Here is a 21,401-nt window from a genome sequence, read left to right as displayed (position 1 = left end):
GATATGCCTCCACCTTCCCCCTATTGCGACCTGTTCATTAAGTATCTTACACATTACAGTATTCTCTCTTTTGTCTTCAATCTGCAGTGCTTAGCCACATTCTCAATTCACAACAGGGTGGCAAAAATAGGACGGCAGAACCGTCGCATCAGCTACTCTACGCATAGTGAAATCGACGATCCCATGGCTGTGTGAGTACAATATGGATAGAAGCAGGAAGGTTCTCCACGTTGTGCAATTTTTGACCTTTACCGATTAGTTACACTGATGGGGTGGTTCCAACATGGAAGCTTGTTCAAAACTGCCTGGTAACGAAAACTGTAAGAGCTCCTGAGTGAGTAAAGTTTCTGCATGATACGGTCACTTGTTTATGCTTTGTTCAGTGAAGCACCCAAGCATGAGTGGATCATCTAGACTAGAGTTTTTTTCGTTTACTTTTCAATTGTAGAGCTTATGGACATGTGGATTCATCAGCGCATCTCAATACAAGCTTTATCAGAAATCTGGCCGCAAGATACAAGTTTCTTGGATTTATTCTTCACTCTCTGGTCAGACGTATGAAGCCAATTCTTGGTGTCAAAGGGAAAGAAATAAGATCTAGATTAGCACGAACTACCCCTGCTCTCCATAAAAAAATAGCCACTTACAGAAACAACACATGAATAATTGTAGAATCTGTAGTAGAGAAAAGCATCATAATAACTGAAATCCGCAAACTTCTTACTGCAGCACATTCATTGCAGTCTTGCGCAGAGCGGCACTGCTTTTAGGCTGAAACACGTGCGCACGGACCAACACATCGGATGACTAAGCGCTTTCCGCATCTTCTGCCGGAGAGCCACCTCCAAACAACGTCCAAGCCAGCTCAGCCGATGCTCACTTTCAACTCCTAGGAAATTATCTTATCCGCACCCTGCCCTACTAGATCGCTCGACCGCAGAAGCTGTACGGCCGACATCTCAACCTACGAAAGGCATGATTTAGCCCCTTCAAATACCATAAACCTCTCGGAGGACGCTTTGAGGGGAGGTGGCGCGTCGCGATCATGCCTGACGATATCGAGTTTTCGTCTTTCAACGAGAATGACTGGAAAGCCCAAGATGCCGCTGACGAACGTGAGATTGCGCGGCTTCTAGATCAAGGCCAAAATGGCACCAGCGGTGGACTGAAGATAGACGATACGCCTTTCGATCAAACCAATAAAGCAGATGACGCAGAAGATTTTGAGGATATCAGCGACGACGACCTTCCCGACGAAGAAGAACCCAGCGCAGGCACCTCGCTCGAGGTACCTGGGTTGACAGACGATGGAAACACAAGCAACGACGCAGATGACCTCTTTGGAGAAGGCCCTTCTTCTCCCATCGACCCCATTGATGGCCCAGCTTCACCCGCTCCCCACGTCCGTGACGCCGAGGCAGCCGATGATTCGCAGGCCATCAGCTCAGGCATCAGTTTCGGAGCTATCAACTTCGACCCTGATCCCCATGTCAATGGCGCGGCTAACCAGGATCCCGACATTCCTGCTCCTGCTGAGTCGATTGGGGACCTTCTCAAGGCGACGTGGCCAGCGTACAAAAAGGGTCATATTCTTACCTGGAGTGAGCTTTTGCCGGCGAAGAAAGCGACATGGAAGGAGAAGAGACCGCTAAAGAAACCGAAATATCTTGTAACGAGCAAGCTGAGCCTCGACTTGGCTCCTGATGATGAAAAGCTATTTCGCATTCCTGGACCAGCAAGTTCAGCTACAAAGGCAAAATCGCATGAACTGGCGGTTAATGGTCTTGTTCACTGCAGTCTTGTGAGCGATAGCCGCGAGGAAGATGCTGCGCAATTTGACATCGACCCTGACTCCGACGCTGAAACTGTCATGGGCTTCACATTGCGTGACATTGAACTAGCATGCGAAGATTGGAACGTCCATATTGACAGCGTTGAGAAGAACTTTGCGGCCCAACAGCTGGCTGCAGAGCAGGCAACCCTATCACAGAAACGTCACATTGAGGAAGCCGAGCAAGATGATGAATGGGACGCTGAATTTTTGATGGATATTGCAGACGATCCCCAACCACATCAGAAGAAGCGCAAAGCAATCAAGCTCGGTTTGCCAGAGATTCCCCGCTACACTGCACCTTCATTCGATAATTTTGAAGATGCCACTCGACGAGGCGCTAAGCGCGTTCATTTGGATACCACCGACCCATATCTTCTGTTGGAGACTGAGTCATATCACCCTAATAAAAGACCGCGGCAAGAGGCTAAGATGAAGCGCATGGCGAACGGCAATATGGGCCGGGATGTCTCTCAACGGTTTAACCTATCTAATGATGAGGCATATGAGCTTTTGAAAGAGAACCACCAAAGCAAAGTTCGGGCCACGCTTGGAAACATTTCTGTTGAACATGGCATGCCCGCTCTCAAGCTTTCATGGCCTTACTACAAGGTCAAACTAGGGGGGGACGACGGATGAATATCATCGTCCCCGCTTCCGTTACAAGAAAAGCGTGGGCCATACTGTCAGGTTCGAGAAACCTCTACATTTCAAGCGAAAGCAAATGAAGGGCAAAGCGCATGAAATTTTTCTCAAATCGAGGGATCTGAGTCTTTGCGACAATTCTGCGGCCGTACTATTCGAATACTGCGAGCCAAGACCCAGAGTGCTAAACGGCTTTGCCATGGGTAGCCGGCTCATCAATTACTACAGGCGAAAGGAAAACAGCAATGAGGAGGATCAACTCACAAAGCTGGAGTTGGGCGAATATCGCACGCTTCTTCCTGAAGATCGGTCGCCATTCTCCCTTTTTGGCACTGTCGATCCCGGCGAGGTGGTACCAACACTGCACAATGAGATGTATAGAGCGCCGGTTTTCAAACATACCCCTCGAAACACGGATTTTCTCATTGTTCGCAGTACTACGGGCATTGGTGGCGCCAAATGGTACATACATAAAATTGACCATATGCATGTCGTCGGCCAGACATTTCCATCGGTCGATGTCCCTGGACCCCACAGCAGACGAGTAACAAATGCGTCAAAAAGCCGAATGAAGATGCTGGCTTTCAGAATGATTAGACACAGTCGATCGGACAACTGTCAGCTATCCGATATTACTAAGCATATTGCGGAATCTACAGACACTCAAAATCGACAGAAGCTGAAGGAATTCCTTCAATATGATAGAGACAGTAAAGAGAAAGGAATGTGGCGCCTCAAGCCTGGAGAGATACTCCCAGACGAAAATGCGATTCGTGCAATGATCAAACCTGAGGAAGTCTGCCTTCTTGATGCTATGCAGCTCGGCATCAAGGAGCTTGAGGATGCCGGCTACGATCCTCGCAATGCTACCATTGATGATGAGGCGCAAGGCGTTGAAGTCGATGACGACGAGGATGATGACGGTGAAGGAAGCAAAATCGTCAAAGGAGCCAAAAAGATTGCGGAAAAACAAGAAGAGACACTCGCCGATAAAATGGCACCGTGGAAGACGACCAAGGCGTTTATAGACGCATGTGCCCAAAAAGCTATGCTTCAGTTACACGGTGAAGGAGACCCTACCGGTCACGGGCTTGGTTTCAGCTTCATACGAACATCTATGAAGGGTGGATATATAGAAGCTGTTCAAGGGCCACTAGCCACCTCGGCAGACGCAATGGAACGCGAGAAACGTGCAAATGGCGGGCATGCTTACAACGTCAAGAAACAACAGGCAATGTACGAAGAAGGTATTCGAGAGATTTGGGACAAACAGAAAGCAACCCTTTCAGATCCCCAGGAACACGACGTCAACGATATCGCGACGACAGAAGACGAAGACGATCGATTCAACGTCCAATCAGTAGCCACGCCGGCGATATTCGACGAAGGAACCAGTCAGATCAGCGGTTTAACCTCGTCTAGCCGTCATCCGAAACGAACGATTCGAATCACGAGAGAAGTAGAGCTCCCAGACGGCACGACGCAAATGAGAACAGAGATTGTGCACGACCCAGTAGTCATCTCACAGTATATCAAGCGGCGAACCGAGGCTGACTTGGAAATGCGAGAGTATGTGAAACACATTGTCCGCTTCCAATCCCTAACAACAAAAAGACCACCAAAATCTTGGTTGAAATTGCCCATTTCAGTCAGAGCACTTCATCGGTGGGCAAGGCTCGCAAAAACATATCTCAGGAAACAGCCTCCTTCATATGGAGTGGGCTCGCCTGAATCTGTGGTTGATGTTGTTGGGTTGGAGTTTAGAGCGCCGGCTTACGTATATCTTTCTACAGTATCTACAGCGCCAGGCCTACGGGCAATGCCGACCATGACCGTCTTGCAGGCCTTAGGTAAGCTTCATGCCTCTTGTTGCACACGAGTACGAGATGCAAAATTACTGACACTGCTGCGTAGGATCAAAAAGGAACTCGAGCGGTTGGAGAAGAACAAAGCCCGGCGACAGGCCCGAGAACAGCAAAAGGAACTGCACCAGAAAGCAAGCACCGGCGATGCAGGGTCTCCTGGAGCCGATAAGATCCCTACAGGGACTACCCGCAAATGTGCCAATTGTGGACAGGTTGGACACATCAAGACAAACAAAAAGTACGGTAATTCCTACTTGTTCACCTCCTACGTCTCCACCCCCTCGTTTGCCTTTTGATTGGTGGCAATGTGCCCGAGAGCTGCAAAACGGCGCCAGTGGTGCCTGCAAGAAGAACAGAAAGAGGAACAGTATCCTTGCTCGCACGCTCAAGCAATCTGACACGCAAGCTCGAAGAAAAGAGCGAGCGCGTCTGACAAAGCGGAAAGCCGGCAATGGACAGAGCCGGAAGGCACGCAAAGAAGAAAAAGAGCGCAAAACGCAAGAAGAGCTAGACAAAGAACAAGCGATTTGCGAGGACAGAGAGCAGCTGCAGGCACTCAAGCGAGAGCTGCAAGAAAGAGCCCGCCAAGAAAGGGAAGAAAGACAAAGACAGGGTGGAGGAGTCCAACTCGTCTCTAACCAGCCGTGGTGGAGAGCTGCAGCTGACAGGTCTCACTAAAACCAACCGCCTGGCTGGTGGTGTTTTTGATGTCTCCTGCTTTCCTCTACCCAGCGTTGCCTTTGCTATTCCAGTTCTTTTTAAATTCTATTTTGCTAACTTGGCGCTCCTAAGATTATGTCCTCTGCTCAACGGTACGATGAAAGCAGACAACGGCGCATCCGAACACGGTGGTTTTGGTAATTACAATGCCCCCGCGGGAGGTGCGGGATCGCCGATTTGAAGATGGCACCGATCACGTTGTGGTATGTAGCAGCAAATCAGCCGTGCTTGTTCCTATACATCTACGTACTGAAACAAGCTGCGTGCCGTAACAAGAAAAGGTGCAGGAAAACGATTTGGCTTGGCGATACAAGAGCGAAGGAGGTGGCAAGTGGATGGAATCTACGAAAGCTTTCTAAATTGAGAAAACGGGGCAGAGCTTCGTGCTGTTTTTCATCCTGTCGCCGGCAAGACACGCCGTGGATGAGTCAGGTAATGATGAAATTTGGGATTGCTGAGCTTTCGATTCACACGTAAGGGGGCAGGCAACACAGGAGTTTTGGGTTTTCGAGCATGTCAGCCCCATGGGCTTGATTGGCGTTCAAGGGGAGGGGACAAAGCATTCATTTTGAAACGTACGTACGGCAAGAAGATTCGTTTAGGTACACGTATAGAGTGTACAAAGCAAAGCAAAGCCAAGCAAAGCCTATTCATCGGCGATACGTGCGTCAGTTGGTGACTTGCTGTTCCAGCTCAAGCCATCTCGAGTGATTTGATAGGCAAGCAGCTCTACGTTGGGAGTTCCAGATGCGTAGTATGCTGCAAGTAAGAAAGTGGCTTGCATGGGTCTAACGAAGTGAGGAATTAGGCCACCGCGGATCATGAGGCAGTGGTTCACGCATTTCGAGTAGCCTCGTGGCCTTGGAGCTTTTGGATGCCAAGAGGGCGATTTGGCTAAAATGGCTGCAAGTCATGGTATGATTCCTGGCAAAACAGCCGATCCAAAGGGATCATCCGCAGCAATACTATGCGCTCCAGGATATGCTATAACACACAGCAGATGGCAATGACAGGTGATGATGTATGATGGTGTTGAGTATGGAAAAAAAAAAGGGTCTGATTATGTAGCTAGTATGCGCGAAGCTCCGAGAGTATTTTTAGAACTGCACTACAAGAAATACAGTAATACCCTTGCATGAGGACCCAAAATAAGACAAAAACCGGGCAGGCGTCCAATCGGTAGGCTTTTTCTACGGGGTCTGCGGCGGGCGGAGGAGGCTGAGCGGGAAGAGCGGGTGGGTGGCTTTAAGGCGGAGTCGCGAAAAGAAGTGAGGTGAGTGGTGCACTGTAAGAAAGAAGCCCGATTATTTGGGTTCTTTTGCTGTTTGCTCTTTTTGATCGACTTGGCGTTTTGGGAGGGGCATGCATGTGCGGATAGTATGAACGCAGGCTGAGACTGGGGATTAATTGGAAAATATTGATTGAGACGACAATCAGTGATGGAGGTACATGGTGGAACAAAAGCCGAGTAGTATCCGCAAGAATGAGCTGAGAAAAAGAGGCTGAGCCGGGTGGACCCCTGGATCTCAGCGACTTCCATGGTTATTGTTTTTTTTTCTACTAGGGACTGGGGCATGGCATCTGCAGTGATACCTCGAACACTTGGTTGTTCCTCTCTGCGTCTACTATTTTTGTTTTGTCTGAGGAGAAAGGGGGATCAGTAGGCGTGGGGGCTTTTTGTTTCAGAAGAAGGCTTCTTTGTTCTGATACAGCTTGTTCTATTTCAGAAGTATAGTTGCAGCGCTGTTGGTTCCAGGACGTGATGATGCAGAAAAGGGACGGCGGCAGGGCGCTTATCTGCGACTGGTGATAGGGTCCGGCCGCGCTATACGTGCCGAAATCTTCGGCTCACAGTGAATTCGGATAGAATCCGGACGCTCTTCTTCCTGTTCTCCTCTTTTTCTTCTTGTCTCTTCTCTCTTTTGAAGCTCGTCCACTACGCTGTGGATACTCGGGGTGAGAGCGAGGATAGTATGTATCTAGTCTTTGACGCGGTGACTGTCTAAATCTTGCATGTGACGCTCTAGGCGAGCCTCCAGAGCAGCCCCCGAGCTCCTAAGTCGCTGCCTAAGCGCGTGAGCCCTCCACGAACGCACCTCGCAACCCGTTTGGCGAGAAGCGCGGGCGAAGAAAGTGTGCCGGATGCAGACACGGTGTGGTCGCGACGGGCGTTTTTGTGCGTGGGCCATTTCCATTTCGTCTGGTGTTTCAATGCGCTGGAGGCGGTCTCCGCATTTCGGTGTTGGCATCCAGCGTGCTGGGCTCTGCCTTGAAGCCTCGCCCCAAATCGCCTATTGAGCGGTAAGAAACCCAGTCCGGATTACTAGAGGCTCGGATATAGATGCCGTTGCTCTGAGGGGCACGAACAGCGAGGGAGAGAATCAGATACCCCTGGACTTGCTAGTAGGCTTAGACCTTCTCCCCGGGAAGAAGAAACGCTGGGCATGATAAAAACGTCAGTCCGTCCCGCCCAACGGTGACAGCAACACCGTCAGAAAGGCAGAAGAGATGCCTTGCCCCTGCAACCCGTTTCTCGTCGGGTGGCGGCTAAAGAAGGCTGGATACACAAGCCTGGCAGATCGCTATCACCGTTGCCGCGAAACGCTCCGGTTTATCACAAACTACAGGTGCGTGCTTGTCCGGGGTCTGGCAAACAGACAGGCCAGGCTGCTGTGGATACATGGGGCCATTTTTGATTCGAATTAATCTTACGGCGATGGAGTCCGTCACAACGTTTGTTAATCTTGCACGGTAACACCACGCATGGTTGAGTAATTTGGAGGTGCCTGGTCCTTCGGTCAGTGAGATTCCATTGTACAGCGTGGTTCTCAACAAATTGTGTTTGGCAAACACTGGCAAAGAAATGGAATTGACCTCAAAGTATGGAATCCTGGACTTGAGAACAATGGCTAGGCAGATTGCAGCCCGAGCTAGGCTCATGGCGTGGTTCGTCCGCTCCTTGTACAATTTGGGATTGAATGGGAGCGTCACGTCAGAGCCTGCTGGACGCGTCTAAATACCAATACCGTATAGCAGCTATAACTCGTAGAGCGTCGTATCTCTCAGTCGGGGAGCCCATGTCAGCAGTGCTGTAACACGCTGCAGCCGTGCAGCAGTGCCAGGACAGATGCCTGTGGCTAGCGATGCTGCAGTCTGCAATCAGTGCACCAGCATCAGTGTCGAATCCGAATCGAATCCGCTGGGCGGATCACTGCTGCTAAGCCTTCCCGCTGCAGCCAGTAAAATACGGCAGAGGGGCGCTGCCAGCCCACTGACTACGGCAAATCATCTGGTAGCGCACCGCAGCCAAAACAGGAAGCGAGAGCCCCTCCGCCTCCACCCTGTAGCTTTGGGTCGTTCCCTGCTGGACTTGTCCTAGTCGGGGCCCTTACTTCCCCTTCCTCCCTCTTAATTTTTTTTCCCACTGCCTCAGACTGAACACGATCTGGCTATTATTAGAAGCCTCCAACGCCAGATTCAGCCCCATCGTCCTGCAACCGCCTATGCCAACACGTTTAATCCAACCCCCAGCTTCAACGATCAACCGCTGCAACGCACCCCGACGCCGCCCACCCAGCATCTGATCCCAAGCGACAGACGCTGCCGCTGCCGCTGCCGCTGCATGTATCGCGCCTTGCGACCGCGACTGCGACTGCGACTGGATCGGCTCTGGCACCGCTGCTGAAGCCGCCCGCCACTGACATCCAAGCCCGCCCGGCTCTGTTCCGTCTGGCGAGCCAACATTGTCCTATTCTTCTTTGTCTCGCGCCTAGCCGGCCTCCGACCGTTAGGCCACTCTTGGAATATAATTGTGGCTGCCAGGAATTGTACATAGGTGGCGCCTCCTGCCTCTGACCGTCGTCCTCGGCCTCGACTCGTCCATCGCCATCCTTGTCTGTGGTGCGCCCGCGCATGACAACAAGACTTAGCACAAGTCAAGCCAGTTTATATACTACTGCTAGCCCTGCTGCTGGAATTGGCCGTTGTCTCTTGTCATCTTCCCCGGGGCGAGCCGTCTTACTCCCTCCCCCATTCTTTGTCTCTTGTCTCTCTTTGTGGGTCCGGGCAAACCATTTCTTTTGCGGCGCGTGCTTTTTTAGACATTGCACAATCTTCGCTCCCGCTTCACGGGCCCAATTTCGATCTCGACCTCGAAAACTCCCCTTTTCCGAGCCATCTGGACCATTGAGTTCGAACCTCGAGACCCGCCACTGCCAAACACGTCCACGGCCATCGGGTATTGGACGATCCCGAGCCTCGAGTCTTTCGGCCTCGCGCGCCGTTCCACCTCACTCCTCCATACCGCGATTCTTCTGGCCCTGCCAGCTGTAATTCAAAATGGGTCGAAGAAAAATTGAGATCAAGGCCATCAGGGATGATCGCAATCGCTCTGTGTATGTCATCACCAAAGCCGTCGTCTGGCGCCCATTCCCGTCTACATGTACTTGAGCTAACAGCAACATCTTCTTTTAGGACTTTTCTCAAGCGAAAGGGCGGCCTATTCAAGAAGGCCCATGAGCTCTCCGTCTTGTGCTCCGTCGATGTCGCTGTTTTCATCTTTGGCAACAACAAGAAGCTGTATGAATACTCCTCCGCAGATATGCAGCATCTCATCACCAAGTACCAATATGTAGGTTCCACTAAAGGCCGCTTGGCCGGCCGCATGGTTTTATCCATGTCCGCTCCAATTCTGGCAGGACGTGTTTTGACTGATGCAATGATACTTATAGCACGGCGGTCCTAATGAGCACAAGGGCCCTGCCGACTTCAACGGCGGCGGAAACGACGACGACGACGATGAGGACGGCGATGGAACGCCCCCTCGAGCCCCCGACGGAATGGAAGCTCATATGATGCCTCCCCATTTCCAAGGCCAACCTCAGTCCTTCCCTCCTCATATCCGCCATCAGACAGCTTCAGTGTCGCCTCCCATTCCCAACGGCGTGCCTTTCCAAGGCCATCCTGCCCACCTCCAGCGAAGCCACACGCCGCAACCTGCCGTCCCGTCACGGCCCGGCTCCAGAGGAGATATGCGGCGCATGGGTCCCGGCATGATGTCCCAGCCTGTCGGCCCCCATGGACCTCATCCGGGAATCACATACATGCCTACGCCTCCAATCTACAACCCTGCTGCTGGTAACCATTCCAACTTGATGCCGCCCCAGCCTGGCCCTTATCCCTTCCAACCACCACAGCAACAGCAACAGCCATATATGGAAGAGCGGCGACCGTCTGCGCCCCCGGCCTTCAATGCTCATCCGCCTCCCCAGCCCCTGGCAGCAGGCCCCCGTCCTGAGCCCTCTCCTCCTCAGCCGCCTCATCAACTAGTCCCTCCGCACTCCATCCCTCCTCACATGACTTCACCGCAGCCATCACGACGTCCCTTGGACCCGCAACCTCCTCCACCCGTCGAGCCAAAGCGAGAAGCTCCCGAGCGACCCAAGGCGCCCCTCATCAACACGGACATAGCGATCAAGAAGATATCCCAGCGTAAGTCGCACAGTATCTTCACGCCCATCGAGGAAAACCGGTCAATCCTGTCACAGCATTTGGCGTCTTTTGCTTCCGAACCTCAGTCTCAAGCAAACGCAAACCGGTCTCAATCGGCTGATAATGGACCCGCCATACGCAACGGGGAATCGTCGTCCTCGCCGCACCTGCAACAACGTTCCAATTTACGCAATACGTCGATATCCTCTCTCCCCGATACCCCTAATACTAGCAGCCTAAAGATCAACACAGCTGTGGGAGGCGCACGACCGAAACCACCTCGGCTTACCGTCCAAATTCCGGATGGAGCATCCGAAGCTGGTGGCAGTGCAACAGGCGACTCGAACTCACCTCGGAATCCAGCAGATGCCGTCTCCCACGCACAGCATCGGCACGGTACCGTGGTCCTCCCGCCCCCTTCTCCATCTGCAACCGCGTTGCACTCGGCCGGGGCTACTACAGGCCCGCCCAATCCTTTTGCTCGACCAGTCCCGCAGCAGAATATCAATGGCGACACACCCGTTTCTGCTCTCCCGTCTCGCTTCCTAAACAATGAGCTGCTGCCAAGTCCCAGCAGCTTCTACCCAGAATGGAATTTTAGAGGAAGTGATAACAACACGCTGCCCAGCCCTCTAAACTTTGCCACGCCTGTAGTAGGCTCGGGGCCGAGTTTCCTACGGGACGATGCCCACATGCAAGGCGGCAGTGGCGGGAACGCTGAGGCAGGTAACGGCAACCTTGGCGGCTCGACACAGCCGTCGGGGTTGGCAAAACGAAAGAGTCCGGAGCTTGAAGCGACTGGTCCTGATGAGAACCACGACATGGCTAGCGACCCCAAACGCTTGAAAGTGGACCGATAGGATGTATAAGATACTTGTTGGGTAATTTTGATTCTCTTCATATTCTTCCAGATACCCCTTTGTCCTGTATCAACTTAGATTCTTTCCTTGTCTTTCTCTTTGACTTTGTTTCTCATTTTATACCTTTCTTTTTCTATGTATATTTATTATGTGGGTTATTTCTCCGTCTTTTTTCTTCGTGGAAGAGATTTTGTCTACAAATCCCCCCTGCATCTTTCGTTTGACATTGGAGGTTCTGTTTGTTGTGTTGGCATTATTTTTCGGGAGATCCATGTTGGTGTTGTTGAAAGGGGGGGAGTATTTGTGTTATTGATACCGTTTTCAAGCTTTTGCTATGCATTTTGGATATTGAATGGGAGATTGATCACCTAATGTGGAAAACGTAATTCCCAGTCACAATTGGAGGAAGTCTTTTTTATATCAAGCAAATCAGATGAAGGCTAGTTTTGGAACCTAGGAGAAGTGGAAGGAAGGGTATTGAGTATTTGGGGAGGGCGTTTTGGCTAGAAAATGTAGTTTGGCTACACAGAAATGGACGATACGAGACACTGCTTAGTTTTTGGTGAATAATATTCCATTCTGCGATTTTTAAACTCCCTTCGTCTTCTTTCTGCTTGTGATGCATGGCAATTGCTTTCATCTTGGCTACTTGTCAGTGTTTATATGTTCAAGGTAAGCCTAGGTGGCCTTTTAGATCAAGGATGACCTTGCATAAATTTTACGCAAGTAAAAATATATCCATGTATCGCCAAAGCTAGGGCTTGGCTTGTTATAGCCAAATTAACACTATGTAAAAACGCGCTGCTAAAGAACAAGAATAAACAATTTCGGATACAGTCGTGTCATAAAAAAGTGAAGAAAAATGTATCATCATGTCATTAAGCGTAATTCAAGACGCCTTTCAAGATCCAAACCTCGCCATTTGCAACGCGGCTGGCAACCCGGTCTACTTGCACCTCATCCGGCATAATCACCCTCTGCTCATTGCCGTCCTTGTCCTTCTTCGCCTCCCACCACACCTCCGTCCCCGCAGCAGTCTTTGCCTTGACGCCAGCCTCCCAGGGACTCGTCCCGACGACAAGATGCGCCTCGACAAACCTGCGCAAGTTGTCGTCGGCGCGATCTTTGCCCCCGGAGCCATCGTAGGCCTGCTCCCCCAAGGCAGCGTAGTCGCTCGGGTTCTCCCAGGGCTTCCGCGGCAGGTCGTCGATGACGACGTTGCCCGGCGCCAGGACGGTGGTGTTTGTGTTTGCGTCGGAGAGGGGCTCGCTCGTGGACTCGTGCATGCGCGTGAGGGAGAAGAAGGTGGTGAGGGAGCGCTGGGTGCCGAGGATGTCGTAGAGCAGGACGGCGGGCTGGACTTGGCTGTCGTTGTCGTTTGAGGAGCCCATCATGACGGGGAGGTGGCCGGGGGGTGGGTGAGGCGGCAGACGCTGCTGCTCGTCTGGCCGGCGGAGCGGTTGTTGGTCTGATGGAGGAGCCGTGGCTGCGGTGCAGAGTGACAGACTGAGAGGGAGCAAGGTGAAGAACTTCATGCTCTTCTAGTGCGATGGGATAGGAGCGATTAGGCTGTAGGTTGGGCTGGAAGTTTTGTTGCGATAGGTTAGATGGATGGATGTTGATTGATATCGCGAATGAACGACGTCACTAGGGGTTTTCTGACGAATAGGGAAATCATCGGCGGCAGATGCTCAAAAGGAATGCACTTGGTCACGTGGCTTGGCCTTCTCGAAAACCGAACTGGTCTATGGGACAAAATCTGGGGCAGGAAAAAAAAAGCTGGAGCGCAAGAGGTGGAAAATTAATATCCGAAGGCTAAATAAGATGGCAAGCCTTAGTTGAAGGAATGGTGAAAAGAAAAGAAGGCAATAATTCCCGTCGCGAGAAGTCGCAAGAAACTCGTCGATACCAAGATACTGAAGCCAGGTACTGGTGAGAGTGCTGTTCACCACATGGCCGGCTACATGCACATCCTTGCGCACAGTCTAGGCCAGAATATGACATAAGGGAGGGAATGCGCTTTGCGCCTACAGTGGGATTTTCACATGAAAGTACAAGAGACAAGAAGGGCAAGAAAACGAAACATTTGCTGCGACTCAGAGCCCGGGCTAGCCAATGGCGTGGCTGGGAACCGGCTCACCGAGCACGGAGACCATCATCTGACTTACGCCCCTGTGGCCCCCCCCGGATTTGGGGTTTTTTCTTGAATGTGTGGGGTAGACCGCTGGGCTGTCTTTTTGCCGTGCTTGGTTTGCTGGGCTTGTGTATGGGGGGAGATGCACATGGTAGCAATACGTAGGTGATGTGATGGGCTGCGGTCAGCTGGGCTGACTGGCGGAACTTGGCATGTGAAAAGCATGTGGCATGTGGGAGAGAAGCCGCTTTAGCGGGCGTGCCTCTGTGGGCAGTTGGCGCCAGATAGTGTAGCCGACTTTTAAATGGGATGAGCAAGGTGTGTTTCTTTGGCAAAGCCAGTTTCCTGATTGAAAGAAAATGTTGGCCTGTTGGAAGATGACATTTCGTGCTGCCGAAATGTGAGCTGGAAACCTCCCCATCCAGAGCTCGGGGACGAGAAATTAGCCTCGGCAGTCGCGTGTGCTGCTCGCATCGCCAACCAAACAAACACACTTCTTCAAAATGCAAACACTCATACGACTTTAAAATCACCCTATTTTGCTCTTCCCCCTTGATCCAATGGTAAATCCGGATCTTCGGCTATATACATACTGCTAGTGGTGGCAGCATTCAACTGTTGGCCGGTGTTTTCTGGTGTTCCGGGAACGGACTGACGTTTGCCCCAGCAGGAGTTTACAAAGCCTAATTGCTGATTTGACAACTGCGATTGGGGTAGTTTAGTGGGGTGAGCAAAAGTGGCTAAAAAATGCCACGGAGTACCGGCATGGAGACGGCCATTGTTGGAAATGATTTTGTCCACAATTGGTGGAAGAATCATATGGAGAAGTCAATTTCAAGAAAGTTTGAGGTGAAGAGTGGACAAGGAAAGAATTCATTGGTACGAAACATTCGCATTCTGCGTGCTGTAGTTCCTGTGTGTGTAGATGCAGCCAAGATCCATGCCAGTTCCCCGTACCTCGCTCCCCGGCTTCAGGCTTCAGCGGGCTTAGCGGACTTCAGCACCTGTACCTGTACTGCCGTCTCGGTGGCTTTCCCCTACCCACCCAAGGTTGCCTCGGCTCACTACCGCCCTCGGCGTGGAGCTCATGCCCATTCCGTAACTCTTTAAAACTCCAAAGGTCGAGCCGCGATCTGGTTCTTATCCCCTTCTTTTCTTCTCCTCTCTCCATTCTCTTCCTTTTTTTCCCCTCCCCGTCCATCTAGTATACCCTCGTTGTATTTCTCCGTCTGAGTACAGTCGCGTCGTCTTCCCTTTCTTGCCCCTCTACCGCTTCGGACTCCTCACATCACAACCATGGCTCCCAGAGTAATTGTCGTTGGTGGCGGCCGTAAGTAATCTTCTGCCCTTCGCTTGTTCTTTCTGCCGCTTTTGCTCTGTTCATCCCTGGAGACGAGATGAACGCATACGCGACAGCGGGGATAGGCGACATTCGGCTGGGACCATCAGTTTGCTGATTCGATGTCATTACAGTTTCTGGTCTGTCAGCCGCTCACACTATCTACCTTGCCGGTGGCAACGTAGTAGTTCTCGACAAGCAGGGTAAGTGCTGCGTAAACTCTGCGATTCCTGGCCCAATTCTCGCTGCTCAGCGATTGTGAGAGGCTCGGGATGATTTACACCGAAATGCTGACTCTCGCGCTCAGGCTTCTTTGGTGGTAACTCGACCAAGGCCACCTCCGGCATCAACGGTGCCTTGACCCGCACCCAGGTCGACCACAACATCCGCGACTCCGTCAAGCAGTTCTACGATGACACCCTCAAGTCTGCTCGTGAGCAGGCTCGTCCCGACCTCATCAAGGTCCTCACATACAAGTCCGCTGCTGCCGTTGAGTGGCTTCAGGACGTGTTCAACCTTGACCTGACACTGGTCTCCCGACTTGGGTAAGTTGGCTTGCCTCTCATTTGAATGGCACATCTTCACTCTAGCGAGACAATCTGGCTAACGGCATGACTTGCAGTGGTCACTCCCAGCCCCGAACCCACCGAGGCCACGATGCCAAATTCCCCGGCATGGCCATCACCTACGCTCTGATGCAGCGCATTGAGGAGCTTGCCGAGGCCGAACCCCACCGTGTCGAGATCATCAAGAAGGCCCGCGTCACCAGCTTGAACAAGGAGGGCAACACCGTCACTGGTGTCACTTATGAGGTCAACGGCGAGACCGCCTCTTTGGACGGCCCCGTCATCCTCGCTACTGGCGGTTACGCCGCTGATTTCGGCGAGGGCTCTCTGCTCAAGAAGCACCGCCCCGAGATCTTTGGCCTTGCCACCACCAACGGCACACACGCCACTGGTGACGGCCAGAAGATGATCATGGCCATTGGCGGTAACGGCATTGACATGGACAAGGTCCAGGTCCACCCTACTGGTCTGGTCGACCCCAAGGACCCTGGCAACAAGTGGAAGTTCTTGGCCGCCGAGGCCCTGCGTGGTGAGGGCGGTCTCCTTCTCAACGCCGATGGTGACCGATTCTGCGATGAGCTCGGCCACCGTGATTACGTCTCTGGCATGATGTGGAAGGAGAAGGACAAGAACAAGTTCCCCATCCGCCTCATCCTCAACTCCAAGGCCTCCAACGTCCTGGACTTCCACACCCGCCACTACTCTGGCCGTGGCCTCATGAAGAAGATCACCGGCCAGCAGCTTGCCAAGGAGATTGGTTGCACTCCTGACCACCTCCAGAAGACCTTCCAGACATACAACGCCATTGCCGAGGGCAAGCAGAAGGACCCCTGGGGCAAGAAGTTCTTCCACAACCTGCCCCTTGACATCAACGACGACTTCCACGTCGCTCTCATGGAGCCCGTCCTCCACTTCACCATGGGTGGTGTCGAGATCAACGACCGCGCCCAGGTCCTCAACCAGGAGCAGAAGCCCTTTGACGGTCTCTTCGCCTGTGGTGAGTTAGCTGGTGGTGTCCACGGCGCCAACCGTCTCGGTGGCTCATCGCTGCTTGGCTGTGTCGTCTACGGCCGTGTTGCCGGTGACAGTGCCAGCAACTATCTCTTCCAGCACGCCCTGCAGGGCACCGCTGGCGCCGCTCAGCGTCTGGGCCAGATTTCTCTGCACCTTGATCCCTCTGCTCCCGGCAAGCTGACCGTCGAGTGGGCCAACGGCGGTGTTGCTGGCTCAGCCCCCGCTCAGGTTGCCGACAAGCCTGCCGCTGCCGCTGCCGCTCCCAAGGAGGCTTCCAAGCCCAAGGCTTTCTCTATCCCCGAGACTGAGTACACCATGGAGGAGGTTGCCAAGCACAACACCCGGGAAGATCTGTGGGTTGTCGTCAAGGGTGTTGTCATGGACCTGACCAACTGGGTTGAGGAGCACCCCGGCGGTGTCAACGCCATCTTGAACTTCATGGGCCGTGATGCCACCGAGGAGTTTGCCATGCTGCACGACGACGAGGTCATCCCCAAGTACGCCCCTAGCCAGGTCATTGGCCGCGTCAAGGGACAGAAGGTCACCCTCGAGTACTAGAGAAAAAAGAAACTCAAAACGAACGAAATGTAATGTCATGTATAAAAACATAGGCCCCCGAGCTGAAAGATAATGGGGAAAAGAGATGGAACGAATGATGGCATCTACGGGAAGCAGGAGATGCGTATACCACCATTATGACGATTGTGAGGACGGAGCCTCAGAATATGTTTTGCTCTCACAACGATGAGCTGTTAGATTGTCTTTTTACAGGCGCACTGGGCTCGGGTGTTTGATATGTGGTTTTATGTAATGTACGGATAGCTATAGTTGCATATAAATCAATTTTTGATCAAGTACTTTTGTCTGTTTCCTGATTGACCGACTTTGGACCAGTAGCTATCAGATGTACTCTGATTAGCAATCTTAGGTATGTTTTTATCAATTGCCTATCCAGATATTCATTATCATTCAGATCAAAAAAGATAGATATATATGCCTTGTAATCCAAGCGATCAAGACGGATATTACGAATTAGGGTTCGCTCATGAATGATGAGAGTAAAGAAGTACGCCCACATCGTAGATTCGATTTTTGATCCTCAGAGTGCGGACGTTCTATTCTGAATATGAAAGCATCCTGAATATAGATAAAACACAATTTGGTGGCCAGCGAGCGAGAGCGTTTTTTATGCTAGCATCAACAAGCCATTGTTAAAAATAGAGGGCACGGTTTGATATGGAAGCGAAGCAGCATCCTTTTCGTCTTCTCTATGCCTCATCTGTCTTCCACAATGACGGTCTTGTGTGTTAGCATGTAGTCACGTTCTGTTCGAAGCAAGAAGAAGAAGAAGAAGAAGAAGAAACGTAGACGGTTAATGTCTTGGATCAACCGTTGTGATCAATTCTCAGGGTCCTGTTTGACGCATCCAATACTTGAAACAAGGGGTCTGATCAGCTCCAGGCCAGTAATCCATGGGAGTAGAAGTGGCAAACGCCATTCTAAGCAAATATGCACCTAGTATGGCGTGCAGACGTTGTTGTCGAGATATTGTCGAGTAGGTACCTCTTGCATCTTATTGCGTGGAGATGCATGTGCCGTTTAAGCAATGACTGAGATGCTGGAAATGCGTCACGGTCGAACAAAACATTATGCAATTTGTGTTTTTATCAACAATGGGAATCAGATATTTGCAGCAGTCCATTGGACGGTATTTCAGAGCCCCGATATTCCAAATTCCACGGCGAGGGCGGAATGGGCCGGTTCCCGCTACGGGCAAGTACATGTAACAGCGGAGCAGCTGCTCCTTTGAACCATATACATAAAACATATTCAAGGGATAGGCACACGCACACACACATGGGGCTGTATGTACAAGAATATTTGTCATGGAGGAATTAGGAATTACAAGGACGAATCGCTTTTCCAAAAAGTAAGACGTGCCCAAATCTTGACGACGGGGTCCCCCAGTCTGCCGGCCACCCCCGCTTACAGAGACGAGAGAAAAAAGTGACCGATGGAAACAGTATGCCAGCAGTTTTTGACGGACAAGATCGGGAAAGCATCTGGGCTGGGATTGTAGCCTGCTTGCCTACATGGTACAGGGGAGAAAGTTTAGATGAATGAAAAAGAAAGGTGCGTTATTACAGAGGCTGTATCAGGTAAGGTGCCTGTCAAAATTGAATGATTGTATCTAACCTACGCATAATGATGAGAGGGGCCTTTCAACAAAGCTTATCTAGGTCCGCATCGTGGGCATTCTTGGCATTTTCATCGGGCGTTATGCTGTGACTGATGAATACTACTGCATCGGCATCACGTGTAAACACGGACAGGAATGCGAAGCACATCGTCGTGGCATTCCCACCTTTGTCATGTATTCTGTATCAAAATTGTCAGCGTAAGTCTGTTCCAGACCCTTGGCAAAAGACCACCAACTCTAGGCAAACAGGCCTATCTATGATGGAGCTTTCTTCCCCTCTCATCTGGGGGAAATCTTGAATTCCTTTTTTTTTTCCCTTGTGCAAAAATTAGCACAAGGGCAAAAGAAAAAGAAAAAACGCCGCCACCACTACGTCGTGATGGCTGCATGGTAATAACGGCGGGGGCGTTTCACTCATCATGTGAAGCCTGCAGAGAGGAGAGCCGAATTTCCCATTTTAAGCGTTAGTTTTTTCAGACCGTTGCCTGCTCAAGAAAAAAACAAAATGTTTCGTCCCTGAATTAGACTCTGATGAATCGGACCATTGTAGAAGGGGGGTTTCAAACGAGTTCCCGCCTTCGGAACAGGAGGGGGAGTGCTAGATGATGCAGGCAACCGGCCCTTCCCCTTGGAACTAGAAGATGGGCGTTTCTGGTTTCTTGGGGCTGTGACATCAAGGGCCGGAGCCATGACCAGTTAGGATGCTCCCTATCGAGTAAACATACAAGCAGTCTATGGATGGATGACATCTCTTGAGAGCTGAAGGAAGAATAAGATGGGAAATAAAAACTAGAGATATTGAGGTCATAACGCCGAGTCCATAATTCACAGATTCCCTTGAATTGCCACTAGATGCCCGCCCGCCTATGCATCTCATGCGGGGTGATGCCGATCCGGGGTCGACAAGTGCATGATCTGTCAAATCGGCGCATCTCTCTTTTGCCATTTTTGTATGTATGTATGAGAGAAATACATGTATTTGTGGGCGGTAGAGAAGAAAGGGGGGTTTGCTTTGACCGTTTGCTTCGTGTTTGCAGTGTAGCATCACATCGCAGCACAATAGATTGCGGCGTTTTATCTTGCTGTGCCTTTCCCCGCTGCATAGAATGCTACATAAAAATATAACTTTTTTTTCCTTCTTCTTCTTTTGAGAGAGAGATGTCTTGGTGAGGGAATCTCCGACGGCTGGGTGGCTGATGCCGGGAATGGTGTTGGAATACGACGCTGCGGTGTTGTATCGCGGCCGCAATCTTGCCACACAATACGGGGTGCTTTTTTTGCTAAGAGGTGTCGTCACGGAGCAATAGATTTTCTTTGCGGCAGTCGGCTATGATACTACACCCACACGAAAATGCTCGACTTCGGATCCGGCACTTGGGGGCACTCCTTGATGGTTTGAATCTCGAGATTGCCCCTTGTGCAGGGTATTCTGCCATCAAATTCGATGCTACGTTTGGCTTCACTTGACTTTTTGGTTACTTGCTTATACTAACCGCAGCTGGCTGAATTTAAATTTCGAGTCAAATTAAGATTAAATAATATTTTTAAGAGTATATCTCGCAACGCAGAAGAACATGTAGTTTTCTAGATTGTAGCGAACTCAGGGTAGGCGACATGGCTTATAAGCCACTCGTCTGATCTTGTACACTCAACTGCTTAAAGATGGCATCGCTACTATGCCAATTGACGTCTTACGTCATATCTCACACGACATAATCCATAGATAGAAACAGGACAAGAAGAGAAGACGCAAAAAAAAAAGGCGGAGGAGGGACACGCTTTGCGATTCCACATCTAGTTTCATCCAGCATCCAACTAGCTGGGCTCATCATCCGAGGCTTCCAGATTAAAAGAGCGGCCGCAAAGGCCAAAATACTATAGTAATACTATAGTAGTCAATCATAGAAAAAAAAACATCACGACTAAAAAATCAAGCTATGACAAAACAAAAAAGATAAAAGAAATCTGGTAGTTATCGGCTGCGTCAAAACAAAATGTCACTGGCGTGCAAGCTTCTCTCTATCCCCTACAAGAAACTAACAAAGGACTAATGCACTTCATGATCAGTTTGTACTAGCAGAATGCGGGTAAAAACAATGCCCAGCCCAGCCTAAAAGCGACGAGTGTTTTTTTTTCTCTCCTTCTTTTTCTTCATCTGTCTTGTCTTGTACTGCATGTGCATTCGATGCCACGCCTGCATAAGCGTATCGCGAGTGTATTGGATACTATCGCAGCAATAGCGCCATTGGCTCCTGTTTTACAGCGGTGCTAGCGAAGAAACAGGATTAGCAGCCAACGTAAAATAGCATTCAATTATTGAAAATTTCTCGCCCTTGATTTTTCATTCTCATTCACGTCAATGTCATTCGATCCGCCGTCTCCCACTCCCTTTCCACCCCTTTCCCCTTAGCCTGGACAAAAAGGCGTACTCGGATCTAGGTATATATTCAGCCATGGAATTTAGCGGGCTCCATCAAACCCGTATGATTGATGATGATGCTAGACATGCGCTCAAAAAAATGGCATACCACTAGCAGCAGCCAGGTCCCCTCTACGGCGCGGTACTTACGGGGGAGCATGTACTCCGCAAGTGCCGCCAATGTCAGCTGCAAGCTGCAAGCATCTGCCTCCTGCAGCTGCTCGAAGCACCACTTCGTCTGCACATGCTCTAAAACTGGCAACGGCAGTGCAGATTACCAGCGGCTGGCCGCCAAGAACTGCTGACTGTAACATCTTC

At 51.0% G+C, this 21,401-nt stretch overlaps 6 protein-coding genes across 6 annotated transcripts; 4 read left to right on the top strand and 2 right to left on the bottom strand.

The window, feature by feature from the left end:
- Positions 1 to 1,045: 1,045 nt before the first annotated feature.
- Positions 1,046 to 2,470, top strand: TrAtP1_006713 (uncharacterized protein; the record flags this gene model as incomplete). Its single annotated transcript, XM_066113241.1, has 1 exon — positions 1,046 to 2,470. One exon carries the CDS (start codon positions 1,046 to 1,048, stop codon positions 2,468 to 2,470), a length of 1,425 nt encoding a protein of 474 aa, XP_065969327.1.
- An 85-nt stretch (positions 2,471 to 2,555) lies between these two features.
- TrAtP1_006712 (uncharacterized protein) lies at positions 2,556 to 5,242 on the top strand (the record flags this gene model as incomplete). Its single annotated transcript, XM_014082451.2, has 4 exons — positions 2,556 to 4,045; positions 4,270 to 4,326; positions 4,391 to 4,579; positions 5,134 to 5,242. The coding sequence occupies 4 exons, from the start codon at positions 2,556 to 2,558 to the stop codon at positions 5,240 to 5,242; spliced, it is 1,845 nt and encodes a 614-aa protein (XP_013937926.2).
- Positions 5,243 to 8,435: 3,193 nt separating this feature from the next.
- Positions 8,436 to 12,003, top strand: TrAtP1_006711 (uncharacterized protein). The gene is made up of 3 exons (XM_014082453.2): positions 8,436 to 9,455; positions 9,535 to 9,691; positions 9,792 to 12,003. The coding sequence occupies exons 1-3, from the start codon at positions 9,400 to 9,402 to the stop codon at positions 11,409 to 11,411; spliced, it is 1,833 nt and encodes a 610-aa protein (XP_013937928.1). The 5' UTR covers positions 8,436 to 9,399; the 3' UTR covers positions 11,412 to 12,003.
- A 9-nt stretch (positions 12,004 to 12,012) lies between these two features.
- TrAtP1_006710 (uncharacterized protein) lies at positions 12,013 to 13,056 on the bottom strand. The gene has a single exon (XM_014082454.2). It carries the CDS (start codon positions 12,944 to 12,946, stop codon positions 12,290 to 12,292), a length of 657 nt encoding a protein of 218 aa, XP_013937929.1. The 5' UTR covers positions 12,947 to 13,056; the 3' UTR covers positions 12,013 to 12,289.
- A 1,593-nt stretch (positions 13,057 to 14,649) lies between these two features.
- On the top strand, positions 14,650 to 17,321 carry TrAtP1_006709 (uncharacterized protein). The gene is made up of 4 exons (XM_014082455.2): positions 14,650 to 14,875; positions 15,019 to 15,087; positions 15,192 to 15,429; positions 15,507 to 17,321. Exons 1-4 carry the CDS (start codon positions 14,842 to 14,844, stop codon positions 17,020 to 17,022), a joined length of 1,857 nt encoding a protein of 618 aa, XP_013937930.1. The 5' UTR covers positions 14,650 to 14,841; the 3' UTR covers positions 17,023 to 17,321.
- Positions 17,322 to 18,686: 1,365 nt separating this feature from the next.
- On the bottom strand, positions 18,687 to 20,725 carry TrAtP1_006708 (uncharacterized protein; the record flags this gene model as incomplete). Its single annotated transcript, XM_066113240.1, has 2 exons — positions 18,687 to 18,843; positions 20,706 to 20,725. The coding sequence occupies 2 exons, from the start codon at positions 20,723 to 20,725 to the stop codon at positions 18,687 to 18,689; spliced, it is 177 nt and encodes a 58-aa protein (XP_065969326.1).
- Positions 20,726 to 21,401: the final 676 nt, after the last annotated feature.

The sequence above is a fragment of the Trichoderma atroviride genome, chromosome 3 (genome assembly GCF_020647795.1).
Source record: "Trichoderma atroviride chromosome 3, complete sequence".
In the NCBI taxonomy this organism is placed as follows: domain Eukaryota; kingdom Fungi; phylum Ascomycota; class Sordariomycetes; order Hypocreales; family Hypocreaceae; genus Trichoderma; species Trichoderma atroviride.
This window is presented reverse-complemented; position numbering and strand designations above follow the sequence as displayed.

Excerpts from the sequence above, each read along its gene's own strand:
- TrAtP1_006711 (XM_014082453.2), top strand. The coding sequence starts at position 9,400 with ATGGGTCGAAGAAAAATTGAGATCAAGGCCATCAGGGATGATCGCAAT. Across the intron at positions 9,456-9,534 it reads GATGATCGCAATCGCTCTGT|GACTTTTCTCAAGCGAAAGG; the intron begins GTATGTCATCAC and ends ATCTTCTTTTAG. Across the intron at positions 9,692-9,791 it reads TCATCACCAAGTACCAATAT|CACGGCGGTCCTAATGAGCA; the intron begins GTAGGTTCCACT and ends TGATACTTATAG.
- TrAtP1_006710 (XM_014082454.2), bottom strand. The coding sequence starts at position 12,946 with ATGAAGTTCTTCACCTTGCTCCCTCTCAGTCTGTCACTCTGCACCGCA.
- TrAtP1_006709 (XM_014082455.2), top strand. The coding sequence starts at position 14,842 with ATGGCTCCCAGAGTAATTGTCGTTGGTGGCGGCC. Across the intron at positions 14,876-15,018 it reads AATTGTCGTTGGTGGCGGCC|TTTCTGGTCTGTCAGCCGCT; the intron begins GTAAGTAATCTT and ends ATGTCATTACAG. Across the intron at positions 15,088-15,191 it reads AGTAGTTCTCGACAAGCAGG|GCTTCTTTGGTGGTAACTCG; the intron begins GTAAGTGCTGCG and ends TCTCGCGCTCAG.